General features: G+C 45.9%; 1 protein-coding gene across 1 annotated transcript in view; it reads left to right on the forward strand.

Moving 5' to 3' along the window:
• Nucleotides 1-789: 789 nt before the first annotated feature.
• Nucleotides 790-21,038, forward strand: part of Pde6a (phosphodiesterase 6A) — a 62,421-nt gene continuing 42,172 nt past the window's right edge. Inside the window, exons 1-5 of the mRNA XM_036205059.1 lie at nucleotides 790-1,263; nucleotides 10,648-10,800; nucleotides 11,386-11,475; nucleotides 12,239-12,379; nucleotides 18,062-18,136. Of these exons, the coding sequence (XP_036060952.1) occupies nucleotides 790-1,263; nucleotides 10,648-10,800; nucleotides 11,386-11,475; nucleotides 12,239-12,379; nucleotides 18,062-18,136 (933 nt within the window). The remainder of the gene's footprint in view (nucleotides 1,264-10,647; nucleotides 10,801-11,385; nucleotides 11,476-12,238; nucleotides 12,380-18,061; nucleotides 18,137-21,038) is intronic.

Here is a 21,038-nt window from a genome sequence, read left to right on the forward strand (position 1 = left end):
GCTGGGATGAAAGGCGTATTTTCTCTGCTCTTGATTGTAGATGTGATGTGACCAGCTGTCTCAAGCTCCTGCTGCTATGACAACCAGTCCCCTCCTACCCTCCCACCCCCCCCCCCCACCACAAGTGATGGACTGTAACCTGAAACTGTGAACTTAAATACATCCTTTTCCCCCTAAGTTGCTCTTTGTTAGGGTATTTTATCTCAGCAAAAAACAGTGAAAGGTTTGGGTTGGAGGGATGGGCGGGGGAGGCTTGCAGCGGCTATATCAAAGCTCTAGCCCTTCCTGCGTGGAGGACTCGAGATACACTGGTTAGCTCTTCTGATGGACCAAGGAGCCAAATTCATCTCCTAAATAGTAATTGTCAGGCATTGATGTCACAGGTCCAAAAAAAGCCCTGGGGGAAGAGAGGACACATTTATAGGTAGGTAGCAGGCTGTTCCTGCACTGTCTGTGGCATCCTCCGCATGAGTGCTGTGCAATTGGATGTCTTCTCTGAGCTCTTATCCAGCCAGGTTGAAAAGAGCCACCACTCCCGTTCTCTCTCCCGGGGCCCAGTGGCATCTGGAACATGCTGATCCTCATAGTTCTTATTCTCAGGAAGTATTAATGACTTAATCCCTCAGCTTGCTCCTGCTCCTGTGTGGCCTTCTCAGTGAGATTTACAGACAAGATCCAAGAGAAGTCCAGACTGACGCAGGGCATACTGAATTCAATTTGCTGGGAAACGGCCCTGGGAAGGCCTGAGCCTCGACCCCTACTTGGGAGCAGCTAGAGGGAGTCCCAGCCATGGGTGAGGTGACAGCAGAGGAGGTAGAGAAGTTCCTGGACTCAAACATTGGCTTTGCCAAACAATACTATAATTTTCACTACCGGGGGAAAGTCATCTCAGACCTCCTTGGGGCCAAGGAGGCAGCAGTGGACTTCAGCACCTACCACACTGTGAATAGCGTGGAAGAGAGTGAAATCATCTTTGACCTTCTGCGGGACTTTCAGGAGAATTTACAGGCTGAGAAATGCACATTCAATGTCATGAAGAAGCTCTGCTTCCTCCTGCGGGCTGACCGCATGAGCCTGTTCATGTACAGGACCCGCAATGGCATAGCAGAGCTAGCCACCAGGCTCTTCAACGTCCACAAGGATGCTGTCCTGGAGGACTGCTTGGTGATGCCTGACTCCGAGATCGTCTTCCCTCTGGACATGGGTGTTGTGGGCCATGTTGCACACTCCAAAAAGATTGCCAATGTCCCCAACACAGAAGAGGTATGCCCTCCCTGTAAGAGAGACTGTGGGGATGCACTGATCCCTGAGGTTCAGGGGTCCAAGTGGGCTGGGTTGTTGCTGGCCACCAAGCCTGGGCTAGTGATGGCATGATACTGCTCTCTATTTATTGACAATACTTAGAACTTTTTACTTAGAAAAATATATTCAAAATTAGCAGGAGTTTGAAATACTACAAAGAACTGTGTACCTTTCATTCATGTCCACCAGTTACTAACATCTTGTCACATCTGCTTCTCTCTCTTTTTCTGTGACCTACTAGAAGGAAGTTTCAGGCATGCTCTTTTGTCCTTACAGCCTTCATTCTGTATTTCTAGAACAGGGCATTTCTTCCTTATTCATAGTACAATGGTGGATTTGGGGAGCACAACACCCACATAACACAACCATCTAATTGTTCATATTCAGTGTTTTCCAGGTGTCTCATGTACACTAATGTAGCCCTGTCTCTTTAGTCTACTCCCATCTGAGACCGTTCCTTGGTCTGTCTTTGTTTTCTGGAAAGCTGGTGTATTTTAAGAAATATTTTTTTTTTTTGTCAAACCAGACAAACCCACAGATATTTTACAGAAATGTCCTTCCATTTTGGCTTATCTAATCCCCACCACCATGATGGATTTGTTAGGGTGTTTGTTTGATTAAGTTTACTATATACTGGGGGAGAAGAAGGAGAGACAGACAGACAGACTGACTGACTGACTGACTGACTCATTTGGCATCCCAGGCTGGCCTAGAAGTCCCTGCGTAGCCCAGGTTGGCCTCAAACTCTTGGCAATCTCTTGTCTCAGCTCCCCAAGTGACGTGATTACAGACACCAGCCACTATGCCTGGTTGTCTGATATGACTTCACAGTTAGATTGGGTTTCACATTCTCACAGAAGCATCACGAAGGTAATACTGTTTTTCTTCATATTTTATCTCAGGAGACACGGGAGCTGATTGTCCCATTATTGAGAATGCTAGCAGTGATTACCTGATCCTTCTAAAAATCCAGAAGTCTAGAGAGTCACTGAGAGTTCTAAGCCAGCATGAGCTACAAGGTCCAGTCACAGGTCTACAAGGGCTGCAGAGAGACTCCTGCTTCAAAAACCCAAACCATAGCAAGCCAACCAAACCCTGTGGCTCACGGAATTTTACTGGCAGTTCTGACAAAGATCCCCATGAGTAGATCAATTTCCCTGCTGGATATTAACTTTGATGGCTCTAAAGTAGTTCCACTTAGTCTCCTGCCCAAGTCAACTCACCCTTCAGATCTCAGCTCCACAGTCACTTCCTCGGGAACACCCCCTGTCACAGTTGTCCCCTTCCTGAAGTGATTGGTCAAGGTGAGCTCTAGCATCAGGGACCTTATTTACTAGGTATTTATCGTGAGATCCTGTACAATGTCAGGCATACAGCAAGTGGTTAATGAACCCAGCCTAAAGAAAAGGAATTTTGCAGGTAATTTCCCATTCTCTCCACAGGAAGCTAATCCCTAATGCCATAGGCCTCATTTACTAGGTACAGCCACCATGCTAAGATATCAAGTTTAACCATTTCCAAGGTCCAGCCCTGGGACATTCTGTTTCATTTTTATTTGTTTGGTTGTTTTGAGGCAGGGTCTTACCGTGTAGCCCTGGCTGGCCGGGAACTCGATTTGTAGACTAAGGCGGCTTTGGACTCACAGAGATTCTCTTGCCTCCATGTGCCATATGCCCAGCCTCCTAGACATTTTATGACTTTGTCTTCACCTGCTTCTGTATTTATTTCAGATAAATAGTCTTAAGGTTAAAAGGGGAAGAGGAAGGGCTGGAAAGTAACCCAGTCAGCAGGTGCTTGCTGGGCAAACATGAGAAAGAACCAAAGTTCAACCACTGACTCCACATTAAATAAATAAATAAATAAAAGCCAACTACTCTGGCATATACCTATAATCCCAGAGTGGGGGAGATAAAGACAGGCAGAATCTGGGTTTGATGGCTAGCTAACCTAGCTAAATCAATGAACTCTAGGCCAATGAAAGACTCTCTCAAAAAACAAGGTGGACAGCAATCTAAGGAATGGCACCCAAGGGGGACCTCTGCTCTCCACATGCAAGTACACATAAATGTAACACACACACACACACACACACAGACACAGATACAGACACACACACACACACACACACACACACACACACACACACACACACACACACACACACACGACTCATCCAACTGGATCGAGAGGTCTTGAGAGGAGGCTTGCCCAAGGTCACCAAAGCATTAAGCCCAATCTAATACAAGAATCCATAGGGGTCATCAAACAGTGATTACCTGGGCGTTTTCTGAAAAATCCAGCAGTTTCGAGAATCACTGAGAGTTCTAAGGTAGCATGAGCCACAGAGCCAAGTCTCAGGCCAGCCTGGGCTACCGAGACCAGCTCTGTGGGAAACACTAAGCAGACTGCTGTGGGGTTAATGTCTCCCTGCGTGCACACTTGACATCAAGGCCTAGGGCTTTGGCAGGGGGAGTCTTGCGGGATACAATTTGTCTCTTTTAGCTTCCCCCCAAACTTTGGTACATTCTATCAAAGACTGTGAAGACACAATCTTGTGTAATAACTCTCACTATCTTGTGCTTACGGCACGGAAACTCTTGCTCAGGGTCACACGCAGGTGTAAAGTACAGCTGGAATTTAGACTTGGGTCCTCTGGCCTTGAACCCATGCTCTTAACCCTCTGCTAACCCAAACATCTCTGTATCTGTAAAGTAAGAGCGTGAGATGGAGTGTTACTCAAGAAAGATAATTTCTAATCACATTTCAAGAGTTATGACCTTGAGGTCAGAGCTGAGTGATAATCTTGTCACTTCATAAGAACATACCCTTGGCAATTAATTCATTTAGCCTGTTTGGGCTCAGGTTTTTGTTTTTGTTTTTGGGGGTTTTTTTTTTGAGACAGGGTTTCACTATGTAGCTTTGGAGCCTGTCCTGGAACTCACTCTGTAGCCCAGGCTGGCCTTGAACTCACAGAGCTCCACCTGCCTCTGCCTCCCGAGTGCTGGGATTAAAGGCGTGCGCCACCACCGCCCGGCTTCAGTTTTTTATTTATATACCATTGGTAGTACCCTGTCTCTACTTCCTATATGCTGGAATAACCGGTGGGCTATCACACCTACTCAGTTTTTACATGAATTCTGGGGCTCTGAATTCTGGACCCAGACTTGTAGGATAAGTACTTACCCATCAAACTTTTTCCCTAGGCTCCTGGCACCAGGTCTATATGGGCAGTTCCTGTTCCTTATTTCAATTCCATTACTGTTAGTAAAAATCTAAGTCACAGATCCATACCACATCTGTGTGGACCATGGAAGATTCTAACCTTGCCTTTCTGGAGTTTTCCTTTTAGAATCTTTTAGTCTCTGGAAGTGCCGAGCCCTCTGTAGGCCTTGGTGTTGTAGAACTGAGGATCTGAGAAGGTCCTCTGATTCCAGAAGATCCAGGCCTAGCAGTGTGATGAGCCTTGGTGCTGATCTGTTATTTTCTGTTCAGCTCTGAAAGATCACCCTCGCAGCCACACCTGTCCTTTCTCAGAAGCCTTTGAATCTGGGGCGGTGTCCCTGGCTGTGAGTGACTCAGGCCTGCATGTGAATTCAGTGAAGACCAGGAAGTCCTGTGTGTTCGCCATTTGCATGCTGTTTGCTGCTGTTCTACTTGAGAAATCTCACTCAATTCCAGGCTCTGGGATGGACAAGATCTTACCAACAGTAACTAGAAGTTGAGTGGCCAGGGAGAAGATGGTGTGGACTGGGGTCTGAGCTGTCTCTGTAAAGTTCTAGTTTGAGCCTTCATTGTCCTAAAAAATCTGGGAATGGTGAGAATCTCTGGAATGTGAAACTACAAACTAAGCTTTCCAGGGCTCTCCCACACTTTTGCATCCCTGGAAACTCCCTGCTCATCCTCTGCTCTTATTCTTAAAAGCCTTGAGTTTGGCCTTGCCAAGTAAAATGGAAGGTGATCAGCTAAGTGTGGATTCTAAATAAACAAAGAGGTGTGTTTCAGTATAAGTATGTGTCATGAAGTATTTAAGATATGCTTACAACTAAAAATAATTATCATCTACTTGAAATTCGGATTTAACTTGGCATCCTGTTTCTGTTGTTGTTGAGATCCAGCATTAATCCATAGTGGTCGGGTAGGATGCAGAGAGTTTTTTCAGTTTTCTTGTATATGATGAGACCTGCTTTGTGGCCCAGTATATGGCCAATTTTGGAGAACGTTCCATAAGGTGCAGAGAAGAAGGCATGTTCTTTTGTGTTCGGGTGAAATGTTCTGTAAATATCTGTTAGGTCCATTTGATTTATTATGCCCGTTAGCTCCAGTATTTCTCTGTTTAGTTTCTGTCTGGATGACCTGTCTATTGAAGTCTCCCAGCCTATAAGGTGTATGTCCCCATCTCTCTGCTTTACTTCTCATCCCTGCACCTTGTCCAGTGCCTGGGGTAGAGTGGGATATTCACTTACTGAGTGAACGAATAAGGAGCAGTCCTTCTTCAGCATCAACCAATTCCATTTCTGAAGGCTGAACCTGTGACTGTCAGAGCTGAGAGATCTGTCACCTGGAGCCTCTCAGGTGTAGTCTGCCTCTGTTCTCTCCTTTATGTGCATGGTGTACATAGATTCTTTTCCATGAGAATATCCCCACGCCAGCCATAGCGTCTTCCCCAGGACCCTGGGAGGAATCTTCTCAGGACGGGCCCCTAGGAAAATTCTGATATTTATGGAGACTCGGAACTCGGCCCCCTAGACAGGAGAAAAACCTCAGCCATCACTCCGACGTGACTGCAGGGGAAACTTAGGCAGTGTACTAAGTAGCCACTGAAACCAATCACAGGCAAGTGTCTCCATCTTTGGGGCCCATCCCATTGTCAGGTACAGGCTCACACTGAGGTTTGAACTGGATGTTCGTGTTTAACATGATGCCCCATCATGCTGTAAGCATCCAGAATGAGCAACCTTGTGTTACTGGTTGTCTTAGCTCCTTTTCCTGTTGCTGTGACAAAACACAACAGCAACCTAAGGAGAAAGGGTTTGTGCTCTCTCACACTTCAAGGGAAGTCAAGGCAGAAGGAGTTGGAAGCAGCTGGTCACAATACATTCACAGTCACGAAGCAAATGGGTAATGGGTGTTTGCTCGTTTTCCACTTACTCAGTACGGGATCCCAGCCAGGGAATAGCACCACCCACAGTGGACAGGTCTTCCCATCTTAATTAGCAATAAAGATATTTCCCCACAGGTCTCTACATATCCAGTGCCTGACACAGAGCCAAGGCTCAATAAATACACATGAATGAATGAATGAATCAACCAATTAATCAGTTAATAAATCTACAAGTAGTGAATGAGTCGATCATCTGCGCTACTCAACAGCAAGGGACTTGTCCGTGAATGAGAAGGCACAGCTCTGTAGCGCTGTTTGTCAGGGCTGATGTGAGTGAATTTGATAATATATGTAAGCCATCTGGCTCTGAGGGTAGCACATCCTTATTATTCAGTAGGTAACAGATCCCACCATGCGTCCAACAGAATCACTACTGTGAATGTTTGAAAAGAGGAAGTGGGCAACAGGGAATAAGAAGCAGAATTACATTGCACTTTAAATCTAGATATGGTGGTGTACACCTGAAATCCCAGCACTCAGGAGCCTAAGACAGGAAGATGGTGAGTTTGAGGCTACATGGGGCTATGCAGTGAGTTATAAGTTGGTTGCAGACACAAAGAAAGTCTGCTGCACAATAAACAAATGGATAAATACGTACTGAGGCTCACTCCTCCCAGTCTCCCCCTCCCACTCAATGCTTCCGATGCACAGATCTTTCTTTTCTTCAAGTCTTCCAAACCCATTCCTACCTCCTGGACTTGGTGGTCATTATGCCTCTCCTTGGAATGAATGCACTCCCTTTGCCTTGGGCTCCAAGCTCAGTATTATGTCTCCAGACTATATCTCCAGAAGAGGCTTCCAGACTCCTATTCAAACCCAAGCAGCTTCAGTCTGCCATTCCTACCCTCTCTGTTAAGGTATTTCTGGTTTATTTCCTTTAGAGCAGAACATCTCAGCTGCAGGGAGAATGCTGAATCATTTTATTTTCTTTCTTTCTTCCTTCCTTTCTTTCTTTCTTTCTTTCTTCCTTCCTTCCTTTCTTTCTTTCTTTCTTTTTCTTTCTTTCTTTTTTTCCTGTCTACTCTATGTAGCTGTATGTTTTACTGGAACAGAAGTCTCTTGTTCTCTGCCGTAGCCCCCAGGTTCATAGCAGTGCCTCACACAGAAAGCATTCTGTCAATCCTGAGTGAATGGATGATAACACTGGGCTTTCCTTGGCATGTCTCTTGTGCCTGGGCTTTAAAGTCAATGGTTTGGGGCTGAGGAGATGGCTCAGTAGGTGAGAGAGCTTGCTGTACAAATATGAAGGCTTGAGTTCAAATCCCCAGCATCCACACACACACAAAATAGTCAGGTATGGCTATCTGTGCCTACAACCTCAGTACTGGGAGGACAGAGACAGGCAGATCCCTAGCACTCAGTGGCCAGCCAGCCTAGCCAAACTGACCAGCTTCATGTTCTCGTAGGAGACCTGTCTCAAGGGATCAAGGCAGATGTCCTTCTCTGGCCTCCACGTCAATCCTATGCATACAACACACACACACACACACACACACACACACACACACACACACACACGTGAAAGAAAACATCAGAATAAATGGTTTGATTAGAAATTCCTCCAAAATCTTCTGCTTCTGGTCCACTGAGGTCCTATGATGTGATTGTTTGGGGGTATTTATTATGGTATGGCTACAGGGATGGCAATGTTGGGGTAGACTCCAGTCATTTGGGGGCTGGGGTGTTTGTGAGGAGTCCCTTGGCTGAGAACTCAGTGTGTGTGATGGTTAACAAGGTCAACTTGGATCGTGACTCACCTCAGAGACAGACCTCTGCCTGTTGGTGAGGGAGTTTTCTGTTTGTTTGTTTTGTTTGTTTGTTTTTGTTTTTTTAGCTGAGGATCGAACCCAGGGTCTTATGCTTTGCCTAGGTAAATCCCCAACTGAGCTAAATCCCCAACCCTGGTGAGGAAGTATTTTGATCAGATTAATTGCAGTGGAAAAAGCAACCCTAACATTTCTATGGGCTGAGGTTCCAGACAGTATAAAAGGGAGAAAGAAAATTATATTATCCTTTGCTCCTCACTGCTTGCTGCAACATGATTGGTTGCCTCATGGTCCTGTCAACACACCTTCCTGGACAGGGTAGACTGTATCCCCTCAAACTGGGAGCCAAAATAAGCCCTTTCTCCCTAAAGTTGCATCTGTCAGGTATTTAAACACAGCATTGAGAAAAGGGCCTAATACACTGGAGAAGAGGGTGCTGGTAGATTTAGAGACATCTGCCTCAGAGGCAGATGAGGCCCAAATACTGGCTTCCCTGGATGAAGGTAAATATTGCAAAGCTGAACTAGCTGAAATGAATCTGAGCATGCTTGGCCTTGGGCTGTGCTCAGGCACTCAGCTATGCCCTCTGAGAATGACTCAGAAAACCCTCCTTGGCTGCTACTGTCTTCCAGCTTTTTCTAATCCTCAACTGCTAATTCAAGTAGAGCGTGACTGGCTTATCCTAATTCCTTTACCCTTCACTTGTTTGAGCCAACTTCACTGACCTGACGCTGTTGCCTGTTTGTTTAATCTCACTCCCTCTGGAAAGAAATGCCGACATACAGAGCATCACGCCAGGAATGGGAGCTGTAGGGAAAATTCTGCTGCCTTAGTTCTAGAGACGTTCCGTGGATTGGCTGTGTGGATGAATCGCCCTTCTCAAAGCAGCATGCACAGTACATGTTTGTGCTGGCTCTTGTCCCATGGGATGTGGCAGTTAGGAAATTTACCATGGTGACAGAGACAGAAAGGTGGATTCTCCTGACTCTAGACAGTACAGCTTCTGTCCCCTCTTCCTGGCCATGTAGCCTGTATCAATCAATGCCTCTAAAGCCCTGCCTGTGGGGATTGGGAGTCAGGGTGTATAGACCTCTGCACTCTACAGTTTTCAGCTAAGCCCTTAAGGCCTGTGTTACTGTATCACCTTCTTCTGTACTACTGAGACCAAATACCCCACAGAAACAACAGAAGGTGGCCACTGGGATGGTTCAGTGGCAACTCAAGTTTGATCTCCAGAACCCATGTAAAGGTAGAAAGAGAAATCACTCCACAGAGCTCTTCTGATCACCACACAAGCACCGGCACGTGTCCCTCACTATAAACATCATGCCTCTCCCATAAGAATAAGAATAATAAATAATGTTTTTACTTGAAGGAAAGAAAGATTGCTTTGGCTCATGGTTTGGGGCTAGGAATCCATCATGGGGAAGGTGTGAAGGGACAGGGCAGTTCATGTGGCTGTTGTCGAGCAGAGGAATGTCCTGGATGGCTTTCCCCACTCCTCTGCTTACTCTAGCTGGTCCACCAGCCTATGGGATGATGCCGCCACCTTTAGTGATCTTTAGTGACCCTCTCTGGAAGGTCCCTCACAGACATGCCCAGAGGTTTGTTTCCCTAGTCTCCTAGGAACTTCTCAACCCAATCAAGATGACAGTCAAAATGACGGTTAGTGGTTCATCAGTGAGGAGCTTGAATCTCAGCTACTTGGTAAAGGGCTGACATGTAACAGAGCTTTCATAGAGATCTGTTGGATGGGGATGGCCATTGAAACGGCCATGTACTCTGTAACCAGCTTGTTATAAAAGGTGAAAATACATGCCTGTGATGCCAGCACTTGTGGGAGGCTGAGGCGGGAGGATTGAGAGTTCAAGGTTGGCACGGACTATATCGTGAGACTGTGTCCAAGTAAATAAAAAAGACAGGGTAGAGATGGGGGCTGAAAAGAACAAAGCCTTTTGTGAGTGGACCCCGGAGTAACTTCACTGGGGCTTATGTGAGCAGAGCTGAGCTGAGGACAGGCCCCCAAGTCATGTTAACTTTATGAGAAGGGCTGTTGGTCCCTCTCCCTTAGGCCGTCGGGAGGATGAAGATGAAGGATGAAGATGAAAGGGTGAGATGGAGTGCCATGTGCCATGCCCACTGGCGGTCATCATGGTCATGCCCCTAACTCCCTCACAGCTGCTGTTTAAGTTTCCACCTTGAGCTTCGCTGCCAGGAAGTGTTTGTCCTCCTTGGGGGGCTGCCTCTCAGGCCTTCTTCTCTCGATGGATGTTGGAGGCGTCCATGATCTCAGGTCATCTTGCCCTTGCCCAAGGGGAACTGATGAATGCCTTCATCCTCTTGTCAGTGGGGGCTCTGAGATGCTCTCCCCTCCTTGCATTCATTTACCTCCCTGTGCTTGCCTCTGCCTTCTTCTAGGATGAGCATTTTTGTGACTTTGTGGACAACCTCACCGAGTATCAGACCAAGAGCATCCTGGCTTCCCCCATCATGAATGGGAAAGACGTGGTAGCCATCATCATGGCTCTGAACAAAGTGGACGAACCCCACTTCACCAAGAGAGATGAAGAGGTAAGACTGCTTGAGATGCTGCTGAGGATACCATGCTAGTCCATCCCTCCTGCTCATGGAATCCCCCAACCTTGCCAACTGGCTTGGCTTTAGTTTCCCCATACATAAGGCAAGAGGACAAGCCAAGTATGGTAGCCCATGCTAATCGCTGAGGGAGGTAAGGGAACACGACAGCCCAGACCTTGGATTTTGGAGTTAGGAAGGAGAGGTGTTTGTTCTGGATCTTTCAAAATCTTCTTGTTTTATTTGGATAAATCACTTATCTTCTCTGAATCTGTTTTTTTTTTTTTTTTAAATTTGTAAAGTGGGGGCGATTTCACAAATCTCCCTCATAGTGACTTGTAATGACCAGGTAATACACAACTATGACTTAACCCAGGGACACCAAGTTCAATACATTTTTATGAATCCACTCTCATTAATAAATCAGCAAGCATGATGAGTTTCCATTCACGGAGCCGTGTATGGTTCATCTGCACAAGTTGTCTCTGTGCAAGTTCTGATGGTGGTCGGACATTTACTTGCCGGGGACAGAAGCAGTCAGAGGAAGGATCTCTCTGTTTCATCTGCTGTTTGAATTTGTAGATTCTTCTCAAGTACCTCAATTTTGTGAATCTGATCATGAAGGTATTCCATCTGAGTTACCTGCACAACTGTGAGACTCGGCGTGGCCAGGTGAGTGGCCTGAGTCTGTCCTTCTACTGAAGCATTGATGTGGTCAGGCCAGCTGGTGGGAAGGTCCTGGGAACTACTGAACTGCGTCTAGGGGGAACCCCTGTATCAGGAGGTGAAGAATGCTTATGAGGTTGTATCCTAGAGTGGTTATGCTTGGATGTGAATGCTTGCTCACTAACAAGCTGCCAGACCTTAAGTTACTAAGCCCCTCTAATAACGTGGATACGTAAGATGGGCATGGTGGTACAGGCTCCTTCTCCCAGCACTCAGGAGGTGGAGGCAGGAGGATTAGGAATTCAAGGTCAGCCTCAGTGACATAGCTAATTGGAGGCGAGACTGGGCTGCACAAGACCCTGTCAAAACAAACAAAACATGGGGATAATTATATATCATTCTCAAAAGAGTGTGTTATCAAAATAAATAAGATAGCCTGTGTAGGGTACTTATACTCAACTGCTTATTATTATTGTATGGTGTTTGCAGTGATGGGGATTGAACTCAAGACTTGTATTACTGACCTGCGTCCTTAAACCCTTTGCTTAATATATTTTATTAATAACATATGAGATAAAATAAATGGAAAGAGTTGGACCTGATGCCTCAGTCTTTCCACCTGTAAAATGGGATGAATGAGCCTGTTTCTCTGGGTTATTGTGAGATTACATGGAATAAACTAGAAAACTTGGCAGAATTGTTATTTTCTATCTCAGAAACATCTACTTCGTGCTTCAAAAACTCTGATTAGTGTTTCAAATGTCTTCAGATATTGCTGTGGTCTGGAAGCAAGGTCTTCGAAGAGCTCACAGACATAGAGAGACAGTTCCACAAAGCCCTGTACACGGTCCGAGCTTTCCTCAACTGTGACAGATACTCCGTGGGCCTCTTAGACATGACCAAACAGAAGGTAAGAAAACCACAAGGACAGTTTTTTCCAAGGGACACACAGTGATGAAGCGCAGCCTAGTCAAGAATTCAGCTAGCACAGGACACACACACAGCCTGGGTGATCGGACGGCTGTGAAAGGTTTTACATACGGGGTAGGGAGATGGCTCTGTCAGTAACGTGCTGTCCTCGAGTTTGGCCCCTGGAACTGATGTAAAAGGCTCATGCCATGCATAGCACAGGTGTAGAGGTCAGAGGACAAATTTTGGAAATCGGTTCTCTCCTTCCACCGAGGGTTCTGGGAAGGAACTTGGGTCATCAGGCTCTCGTGGCAAGTGCTTTTACTCTGGCACCATCTTGCTGCCCTTGGGAGAGTTCTTCACACGTGTGGGCTGGGTCCTCTGACCCACAGACATATTCTTCCACTCTGTGCTTTCTTTGTCTTAAAAGCATGTTCTGATGAATATAAATCGGAGTCATAGTGTAGTGGAAGGAATCAGTTTTTCTTATGGCTTTGACTTCAGTGACCCGTTTAAGAGGGCACAAAGATCAGAAAGGTATTTACTTATGCCAATTCATATAAGTTTTATTTTTGTGAATTCTACATGTAGCTCTACAGTATACCAAAATTTTTTAATGTATACTATAATACATGATAAATATCACTGTTCCATGTGGACACTCAACCAGCCAGTTATCTCACCTGGAAAAGACTCACCCTTCCCCACTGCACTATTGAAAGTCCCCTTCCCCACTGCACTATTGAAAGTCCCCTTCCCCACTGCACTATTGAAAGTCCACTCTTCCCCACTGCACTATAGAAAAGTCCTCTTCCCCACTGCACTATTGAAAGTCCTCTTCCCCACTACACTATTGAAAGTCCCCTTCCCCACTGCACTATTGAAAGTCCACTCTTCCCCACTGCACTATTGAAAGTCCTCTTCCCCACTGCACTATTGAAAGTCCTCTTCCCCACCACACTATTGAAAGTCCTCTTCCCCACTGCACTATTGAAAGTCCACTCTTCCCCACTGCACTATTGAAAGTCCTCTTCCCCACTGCACTATTGAAAGTCCTCTTCCCACTGCACTATTGAAAGTCCTCTTCCCCACCACACTATTGAAAGTCCTCTTCCCACTGCACTATTGAAAGTCCACTCTTTCCCACTGCACTATTGAAAAGTCCTCTTCCCCACTGCACTATTGAAAGTCCTCTTCCCCACCACACTATTGAAAGTCCTCTTCCCCACTGCACTATTGAAAGTCCACTCTTCCCCACTGCACTATTGAAAGTCCTCTTCCCCACTGCACTATTGAAAGTCCTCTTCCCACTGCACTATTGAAAGTCCACTCTTCCCGACTGCACTATTGAAAAGTCCTCTTCCCCACTGCACTATTGAAAGTCCTCTTCCCCACCACACTATTGAAAGTCCTCTTCCCCACTGCACTATTGAAAGTCCACTCTTCCCCACTGCACTATTGAAAGTCCTCTTCCCACTGCACTATTGAAAGTCCTCTTCCCACTGCACTATTGAAAGTCCTCTTCCCCACCACACTATTGAAAGTCCTCTTCCCCACTGCACTATTGAAAGTCCACTCTTCCCCACTGCACTATTGAAAGTCCTCTTCCCACTGCACTATTGAAAGTCCTCTTCCCCACTGCACTATTGAAAGTCCTCTTCCCCACTGCACTATTGAAAAGTCCTCTTCCCCACTGCACTATTGAAAGTCCTCTTCCCCACTGCACTATTGAAAGTCCACCCTTCCCCACTGCACTATTGAAAGTCCTCTTCCCCACTGCACTATTGAAAAGTCCTCTTCCCACTGCACTATTGAAAGTCCACCCTTCCCCACTGCACTATTGAAAAGTCCTCTTCCCACTGCACTATTGAAAGTCCTCTTCCCACTGCACTATTGAAAAGTCCTCTTCCCACTGCACTATTGAAAGTCCTCTTCCCCACTGCACTATTGAAAAGTCCTCTTCCCACTGCACTATTGAAAGTCCACCCTTCCCCACTGCACTATTGAAAAGTCCTCTTCCCACTGCACTATTGAAAGTCCACTCTTCCCCACTGCACTATAGAAAAGTCCTCTTCCCACTGCACTATTGAAAGTCCTCTTCCCACTGCACTATTGAAAGTCCTCTTCCCACTGCACTATTGAAAGTCCTCTTCCCCACTGCACTATTGAAAGTCCTCTTCCCACTGCACTATTGAAAGTCCTCTTCCCCACTGCACTATTGAAAAGTCCACCCTTCCCCACTGCACTATTGAAAGTCCTCTTCCCACTGCACTATTGAAAGTCCTCTTCCCACTGCACTATTGAAAGTCCTCTTCCCCACTGCACTATTGAAAGTCCACCCTTCCCCACTGCACTATTGAAAGTCCTCTTCCCCACCACACTATTGAAAGTCCTCTTCCCCACTGCACTATTGAAAGTCCACTCTTCCCCACCGCACTATTGAAAGTCCTCTTCCCACCGCACTATTGAAAGTCCTCTTCCCCACTGCACTATTGAAAGTCCTCTTCCCCACTGCACTATTGAAAAGTCCTCTTCCCCACTGTACTATTGAAAGTCCTCTTCCCACTGCACTATTGAAAAGTCCTCTTCCCACTGCACTATTGAAAAGTCCACCTTTTCTCACAGTCCCATGGAAAAGCTCATCTTTCCTTGGGTTGGTTTCTGGAATCTCTTTTGTTGTGCCGGTTTATTTCTCTGTTATTCTACGTTACCTTAATTTCAGTATGTATATACAATATCTTGATACTCCCTTGTGAAATGATCTCTAGTGTTGGTGTTTTATGTTAGAGCTCTTCACTATGTCTTACATTTCTTGTAGTTTCCCTCTGTACTTTCCACCCTGTCATACTCAGGATCTTCAAAGTGAGTGTTTCTTTTCCTGTACCTGCTATGCCTGGCGGCAACTAAGCCACTGCTTATCTTCTTCATGAAACATCAAGTTCTTCTAGGGTGGTGTGTTCTCAACCTTCCTAATGCTGCAACCCTTTAAAAAGTTCCTCACGTTGTGGTGAGCCCCCAACCATAAAATTATTTCTCCGCTAACTTCATAACTCTAATTTTGCTACTGCTATAAACCATAACGTAAATATTTTTGGAGATAGAGGGCTGGCGATAGGGTCGCGACCTATAGGTTGAGAACCTCCATTCTAGGCCCTGTGCTGTGCCGTATGCATCATAAACAAGTGTCAAACATGACATGGGGCCCTGGTAGGTCCCCAGGTCACATGGTCACCCGGACCAGAATTTCTTTCTTTTGTCAGAAATCTAGGAAAAGAGTCCAGCTGGAGAGCATGCTGAGGGCGTGGCATCTGAACTTCATGTGATCTCCCTTCTGTTTGTCCTCTGGGTGACATTAGCATAAGCAACCACCAGGATTAAGTGTGCTCAAAGGAATGAGGCAGAGGGGGCGGCATCTACACACAGCAACGCAGGGCTGACAGGTCACTGTTTGTCCCCAAGTGTTCACAGCTCAGTGATCAGAGGGAGCTCTGGACCAGGAAGACCTTCTCTGCAGGCAGAGACTTTGACCTAACACAACTTTTGCCTCTTGGCAGGCAAAGAATAGTGGCAGAGAAGCCACAAGCCACAGGTGGAAACCTGGGTAGCCAGCCCTAGTGGTTTCTCCTCCAGGGAGAAGCCCTCTTTCTGGGTTCTTTCTTTTTCCTTCTCTTCCTTTCTTTCTTGAAACAAGGTCTCCAGCTGGGCCGTGGTGCACGCCTTTAATCCCAGCATTTGGGAGGTAAAGGCAGGCCTATCTCTGAGTTTGAGGTCAGCCTGGGCTACAGAGTGAGTTCCAGGAAAGGCTCCAAAGCTACAGAGAAACCCTGTCTCAAAAAATTTAAAAAAACAAAAAAAGGTGGTTCTTGGGCTTGCTATGTAGTCAAGGATAGTCTTGAACTCCTGATCTTCCCATCTCTACCCCTTAGTGCTGGGATTCCAGGGAAGTGCTTCCACACCCACTTTATTCAGTGCTGGACTGGAATCCAGTGTTTTAGGCCCGCTAGGCAAGCACTCCACCAACTGAGCTCCATCCCCAACCCTCTTTTGTCTGTCTTTCTCTTGCATCTCGGACCATGGTAAAAAGAAAAACTTAAGATAAAATAAGTTCAGCAAGGGATGATTCGTGAAGCAGGTGGCACCCAGACTGGAAGCCATCAAAGGCGCTGTTTACAGCATGAGCAGTGAGTTCTTCTGGGTTGAATGGAGTAAAGAACAGGAACAACCTGATTGGCTGCAGTTACATGTTTGTCTGATCTAGGTGTGATCTGATGGGTTGGCAGTCTGTGATTGACTAAATTTAATGTTATAAAAACATGTCTCTTAGGTTATTACTCCATAGCTGGGGATGGAGCCTAGGGCCTTGTGCATGCTAGTTAAATGCTTTACTTTTGAGCTCCAGCCCCAGCCCCAGCCTTTGTTTGTTATAAAGGGACATGTATTGCAGTGCAGGAGGCCAAATACAAAGTCAGGCTCAGGTGCATGCCTGCTTACTGCATTTGATGGCTTTTAGGGTCTTTTGGATTTTTTTTTTTTTTCACAACACTTTAACAGTTAAAAACAGCGTTTCTGGAGTTGACAGTGGCTTTGTGTGATGTATTTTGAGACCTCATTGATAAGTTTTGAATCCCCGGTTGCTGGGTATCTGCCGCTGCTGCCAATGTAATAAATCAATCAAGCCGAATTAATAATTCCAGGTTTAATGAACAGAGCAAAGCAATCCTGGGTGACCCTTGGGAAGGTAGGGGAAGGGTCACATAGAAAATATGGCTACCAGGCTTTAAAAGTAAGTATAGTTGGGGTCTTGAGGGGGTGGGGGTCTGGAATGGGAGGGCAGCTCTAGGGGAAGGCTTCTGTTTGGCAGGCTTTGAGGGGGCAGGTTTGGGGAGAGAGATGGGGGGGAGAGTTGAAGTGGAGCTTCTACCAGAACACTCACCACAGCTGTTGTCATGGCGCCGTTTTGATTGGCAGAGATACAACCGTTCTATGATTATACAGCTACGGCCTCATTGCTCTATTAACTCTCCTCCAGATGTTTGGATTGTTTTTCACAGAGATCCTACTTTTTAAAAAGGTAGTGTGTGTGTGTGTATGTGTGTGTCTGAGTGTGTGCACTCATTCATGGTTGTGGTTTATGGGTGTTTCCATGTGATTGAGGTGTGCACATGCCACTACATATAGAGGCAGAGGACATCTTGAGCTGTCTGTCCTCTCCTGCCAGGTTGACTGAGATCGATAGATAGGTCTCTTATTGTTTGCTATTGCATGAAGCAGGGTGAGGGAATCCTCCTGCCTCCACCTCTCATTTTGCCCTCAGAGTATCTACATTATACAGAATGTGCTACTGACCTTGGTATCCAAGGATTCAAACTCAAGTCCCCACACTTGCAGGGCAAGTACTTTTACCTACTGAGCTATTTATTTCCTCAGCCCCAAGACCTCATTTCCCTGACTAGTATCTACAACACTGGGGACACCCCATCTCATCGCCCATATTTTGGCCGATTAGACAGATCCTGTTCGTCAATATTTAACAAATATGACTATTCTCTGACTTTGTCCTTCCAGCCAATCTCAAGTGTCAGTGATCTTTCTGCCTTCAGTCTTCAGTGGTAGACAACCCATATAGGTTGGACGTCGCTTTAAAAAGCATGCAATTATTATATTATTATTATTTTACTCCTAGGAGTTTTTTGATGTGTGGCCAGTACTGATGGGTGAGGCTCCAGCCTACTCAGGTCCCAGGACTCCAGATGGAAGGGTAAGTGGCTTTGTGATTTTTTTTTTCCCATATGTAAGGCTTGGCAGAGTCTGCTGAAGGATACTTATTTATCATTTGTATTTATCTTCAGATATTAGGCTGTCTCTCGTGTATTATGGTTAATTCTTCACAATTCTCTAACCCTGACACTCGCAAATGTTAAATATCTTGCTGGAGTCTCGAAGGACCCCGAGGAGCAGATGAGGCAGGAATTGATACCCACATTCTGCAGACAAGAATGAGTTAACAGATGTCACCCGGCTGGCTCAAGGATCTTCCCATCAGGAAGTTAGAACCAGTTTGGACCGAGAAAGAGGCTTCACATCTGATCCAGAATGTCAGCTCTGTGGCCAGAGCCCAGTCCTAACTACTTGATACGCTTGTTAGCTGCATGCATTCCAGGTCTCGTTTGCTGGCGCTTACAAAAAACTGGACTGGTTTATAGTGACAACCAGTTCTTTTCCTAATGGGCGCTCAGTTGATTTTGAAAAGGTTGAGAGTCAGTTAGATGGAACCCAGCAGCCCCCAGGATAGATTTGATTGGAGCTATGTAAGAGCCGCATCCTTAGAGAGTGCCAGGAGCTACCCAGTTAGCCACAGTCCACATCACTCAGGGTTCTTACATACTCCTGGCTGGGTGCTCCTGTTTGGCCCCCACCCCTCTATAACGCAGGGTCACAGGGTGTCATATAACCAGCTTATACCTGCAGATGCTGCGGTTACTCCAAAGAGGGAAGGGAAAAGAAAGTCAACATTGACTCTGAACTTCCGAATCAGTTAGTGCACCACTGCATGTAGGGGCTCTGACAGCACGCCTTTCAGGCAGTGGTTAAGTGGGCAGTGTGTACCTTCTAGAACACAACAAAGACACACAAGAGAATCCCTGCACAAACCCATAGATATCCCAAAGAATAGCCTTGGAAAAGACTAGTCAGCTTTATACTGTTCATTTAAGAATGGGAAACAATAGGCTGGAGAGATGGCTCGCTGGAGAGATGGCTCAGTGGTTAAGGGCAGTGGCTGCTCTTCCAGAGGACCCAGGTTCAATTCCCAGCACTGATATGGCAGCTCACAACTGTCTGTAATTCCAGTTCCAGGGGAGCTGACACCATCACCCAGAGTATATGCAGGCAAAACACCAGTGCATATCAAAATAAATAAATAAACAAAAGAATGGGAAACAAATAAACAAACAACAACAAAAACCAGGAATAGTGGCTCACTCCTCCACTCCCAGCAATGCAGAGGCTGAGACAGGAGGATCACTGCCAAATCAAGTCCACCCTGGGCTACATAGTGAAGTCCAGGTCAGCCTGGACTGTGCTGTGAGACCATCTCAAAACAAACAAAACCCAAATGGCGATGCAAGTTAAGCCTAGTGGCTTAGGTCTGTAATCTTAGCTACCGACATGAGAGGCTGAGGCAAGAGGATCGTAAGTTCAAGGCTGTCTGGGTTACAGAGTAAGTTTAAGGCTCCTGGGCAACATCGAATTCTATCTTAAAATAGAAAAGTAAAATGAGGGCTGGAGAGAGAGCTCGATGGTAGAATGCTTACCTAGCATGTGTGAAGTCCTAGGTTCAATCTTGAGAGAGAGAGAGAGAGAGAGAGAGAGAGCGCATGGTTGATGTGCATCTGTTTTATTTCGGAGCACACAGTGAATGAGGTTGGTCCCATTTTAACTGGACCAAGTGGATCTGATGTACTGGATCAGAAGTCATAATAATAAATGTTAGAATTGTTTGCTATACCCCATAGTAGAGAATATGGATTCAAACAATGGTGTTATATGATGAAGTCTCTTCGGCTTGAAGTTCATTCCAGAGAAGAAGTGAATAGACAATACTTGGGCGAAACCATGAGGGTCTCTACTTTGGAGTCAAAGATACACTGAAGACTTGGAAACAGAGCCTGTCTGTAGAGATTCCAGAAATCTATAAAACTCTAGATATATTGAGATGTATTCATCACTAAGGCACACAGGAGAAGAAAATTCTCCAGGGAACAAAACACCGATAAATCTTATTTCACAAAGACCACCCACTGGATGTTGTCCTTAAACTCACCACCAAAGCTGAACCTAGAGGAAACACACACAGGTGTGATTTGGGCCCAGACACAGTCACAGGATTGGCCAGGCCTGACCATGTAAAGAAGGTGGGTGTGAGGCTAGTGAGATGGCTTAGTGGGAGAAGATGTCTGTGGCCAACCCTAATGACCAGGGTTTGATCACCACTACTCATTCAATGGAAGGAGAGAATGTACCTCCATCAACTTGTCCTCTGATGCCCTCTATCTACATGCACATACACACAATACATAAAGAAGTGGTAATAAAACTATTTTTTGAGGCAGGATCTCTCTATGTAACTCTGAATGTCCTGGAACTCTCTATGTAGACCAGGCTGACCTTGAACTTGCAGAGATCTGTCTGTCTCTGCCTCCCAAGTGCTATGATTAAAGACATGGGACACTATGCCTGACCTTTTTTTTTTTTTTTTTTTTTAAAGAATGTGGGTACAGTGGGAAGACTCCTGAGTCCTGACACTAGGTAGCATAAGCTGGCCTTGAACTTACCCTTTAGCCTAGGAGGTGCTTGAACTTGCAATGCTCTTGCTTCAGCCTCCCAAGTAGCTGGAATTACAGTCTTGCACCAGCAGGTCCGGCTGCCATTTATTCTTTCTAATATGTCTACGAACGAGTTATTTTTATTTTCCCTCTGGACAGTTGAGGAGGTTAAGATCTGGAAAGGCCAAATCATTTGCACACATTTAAGACCAGGATGCTTTTCCCTCTGGCGGCTGTCACCATAAACATGCCTTCTCATGGTCTCTTTCGCCTTCTAATATGACTCATGCTTTATTGGCTGAATTCAAATGCACTTTAAAATTACCACGTCTGACT

The sequence above is a fragment of the Onychomys torridus genome, chromosome 13 (genome assembly GCF_903995425.1).
Source record: "Onychomys torridus chromosome 13, mOncTor1.1, whole genome shotgun sequence".
Classification (NCBI taxonomy): domain Eukaryota; kingdom Metazoa; phylum Chordata; class Mammalia; order Rodentia; family Cricetidae; genus Onychomys; species Onychomys torridus.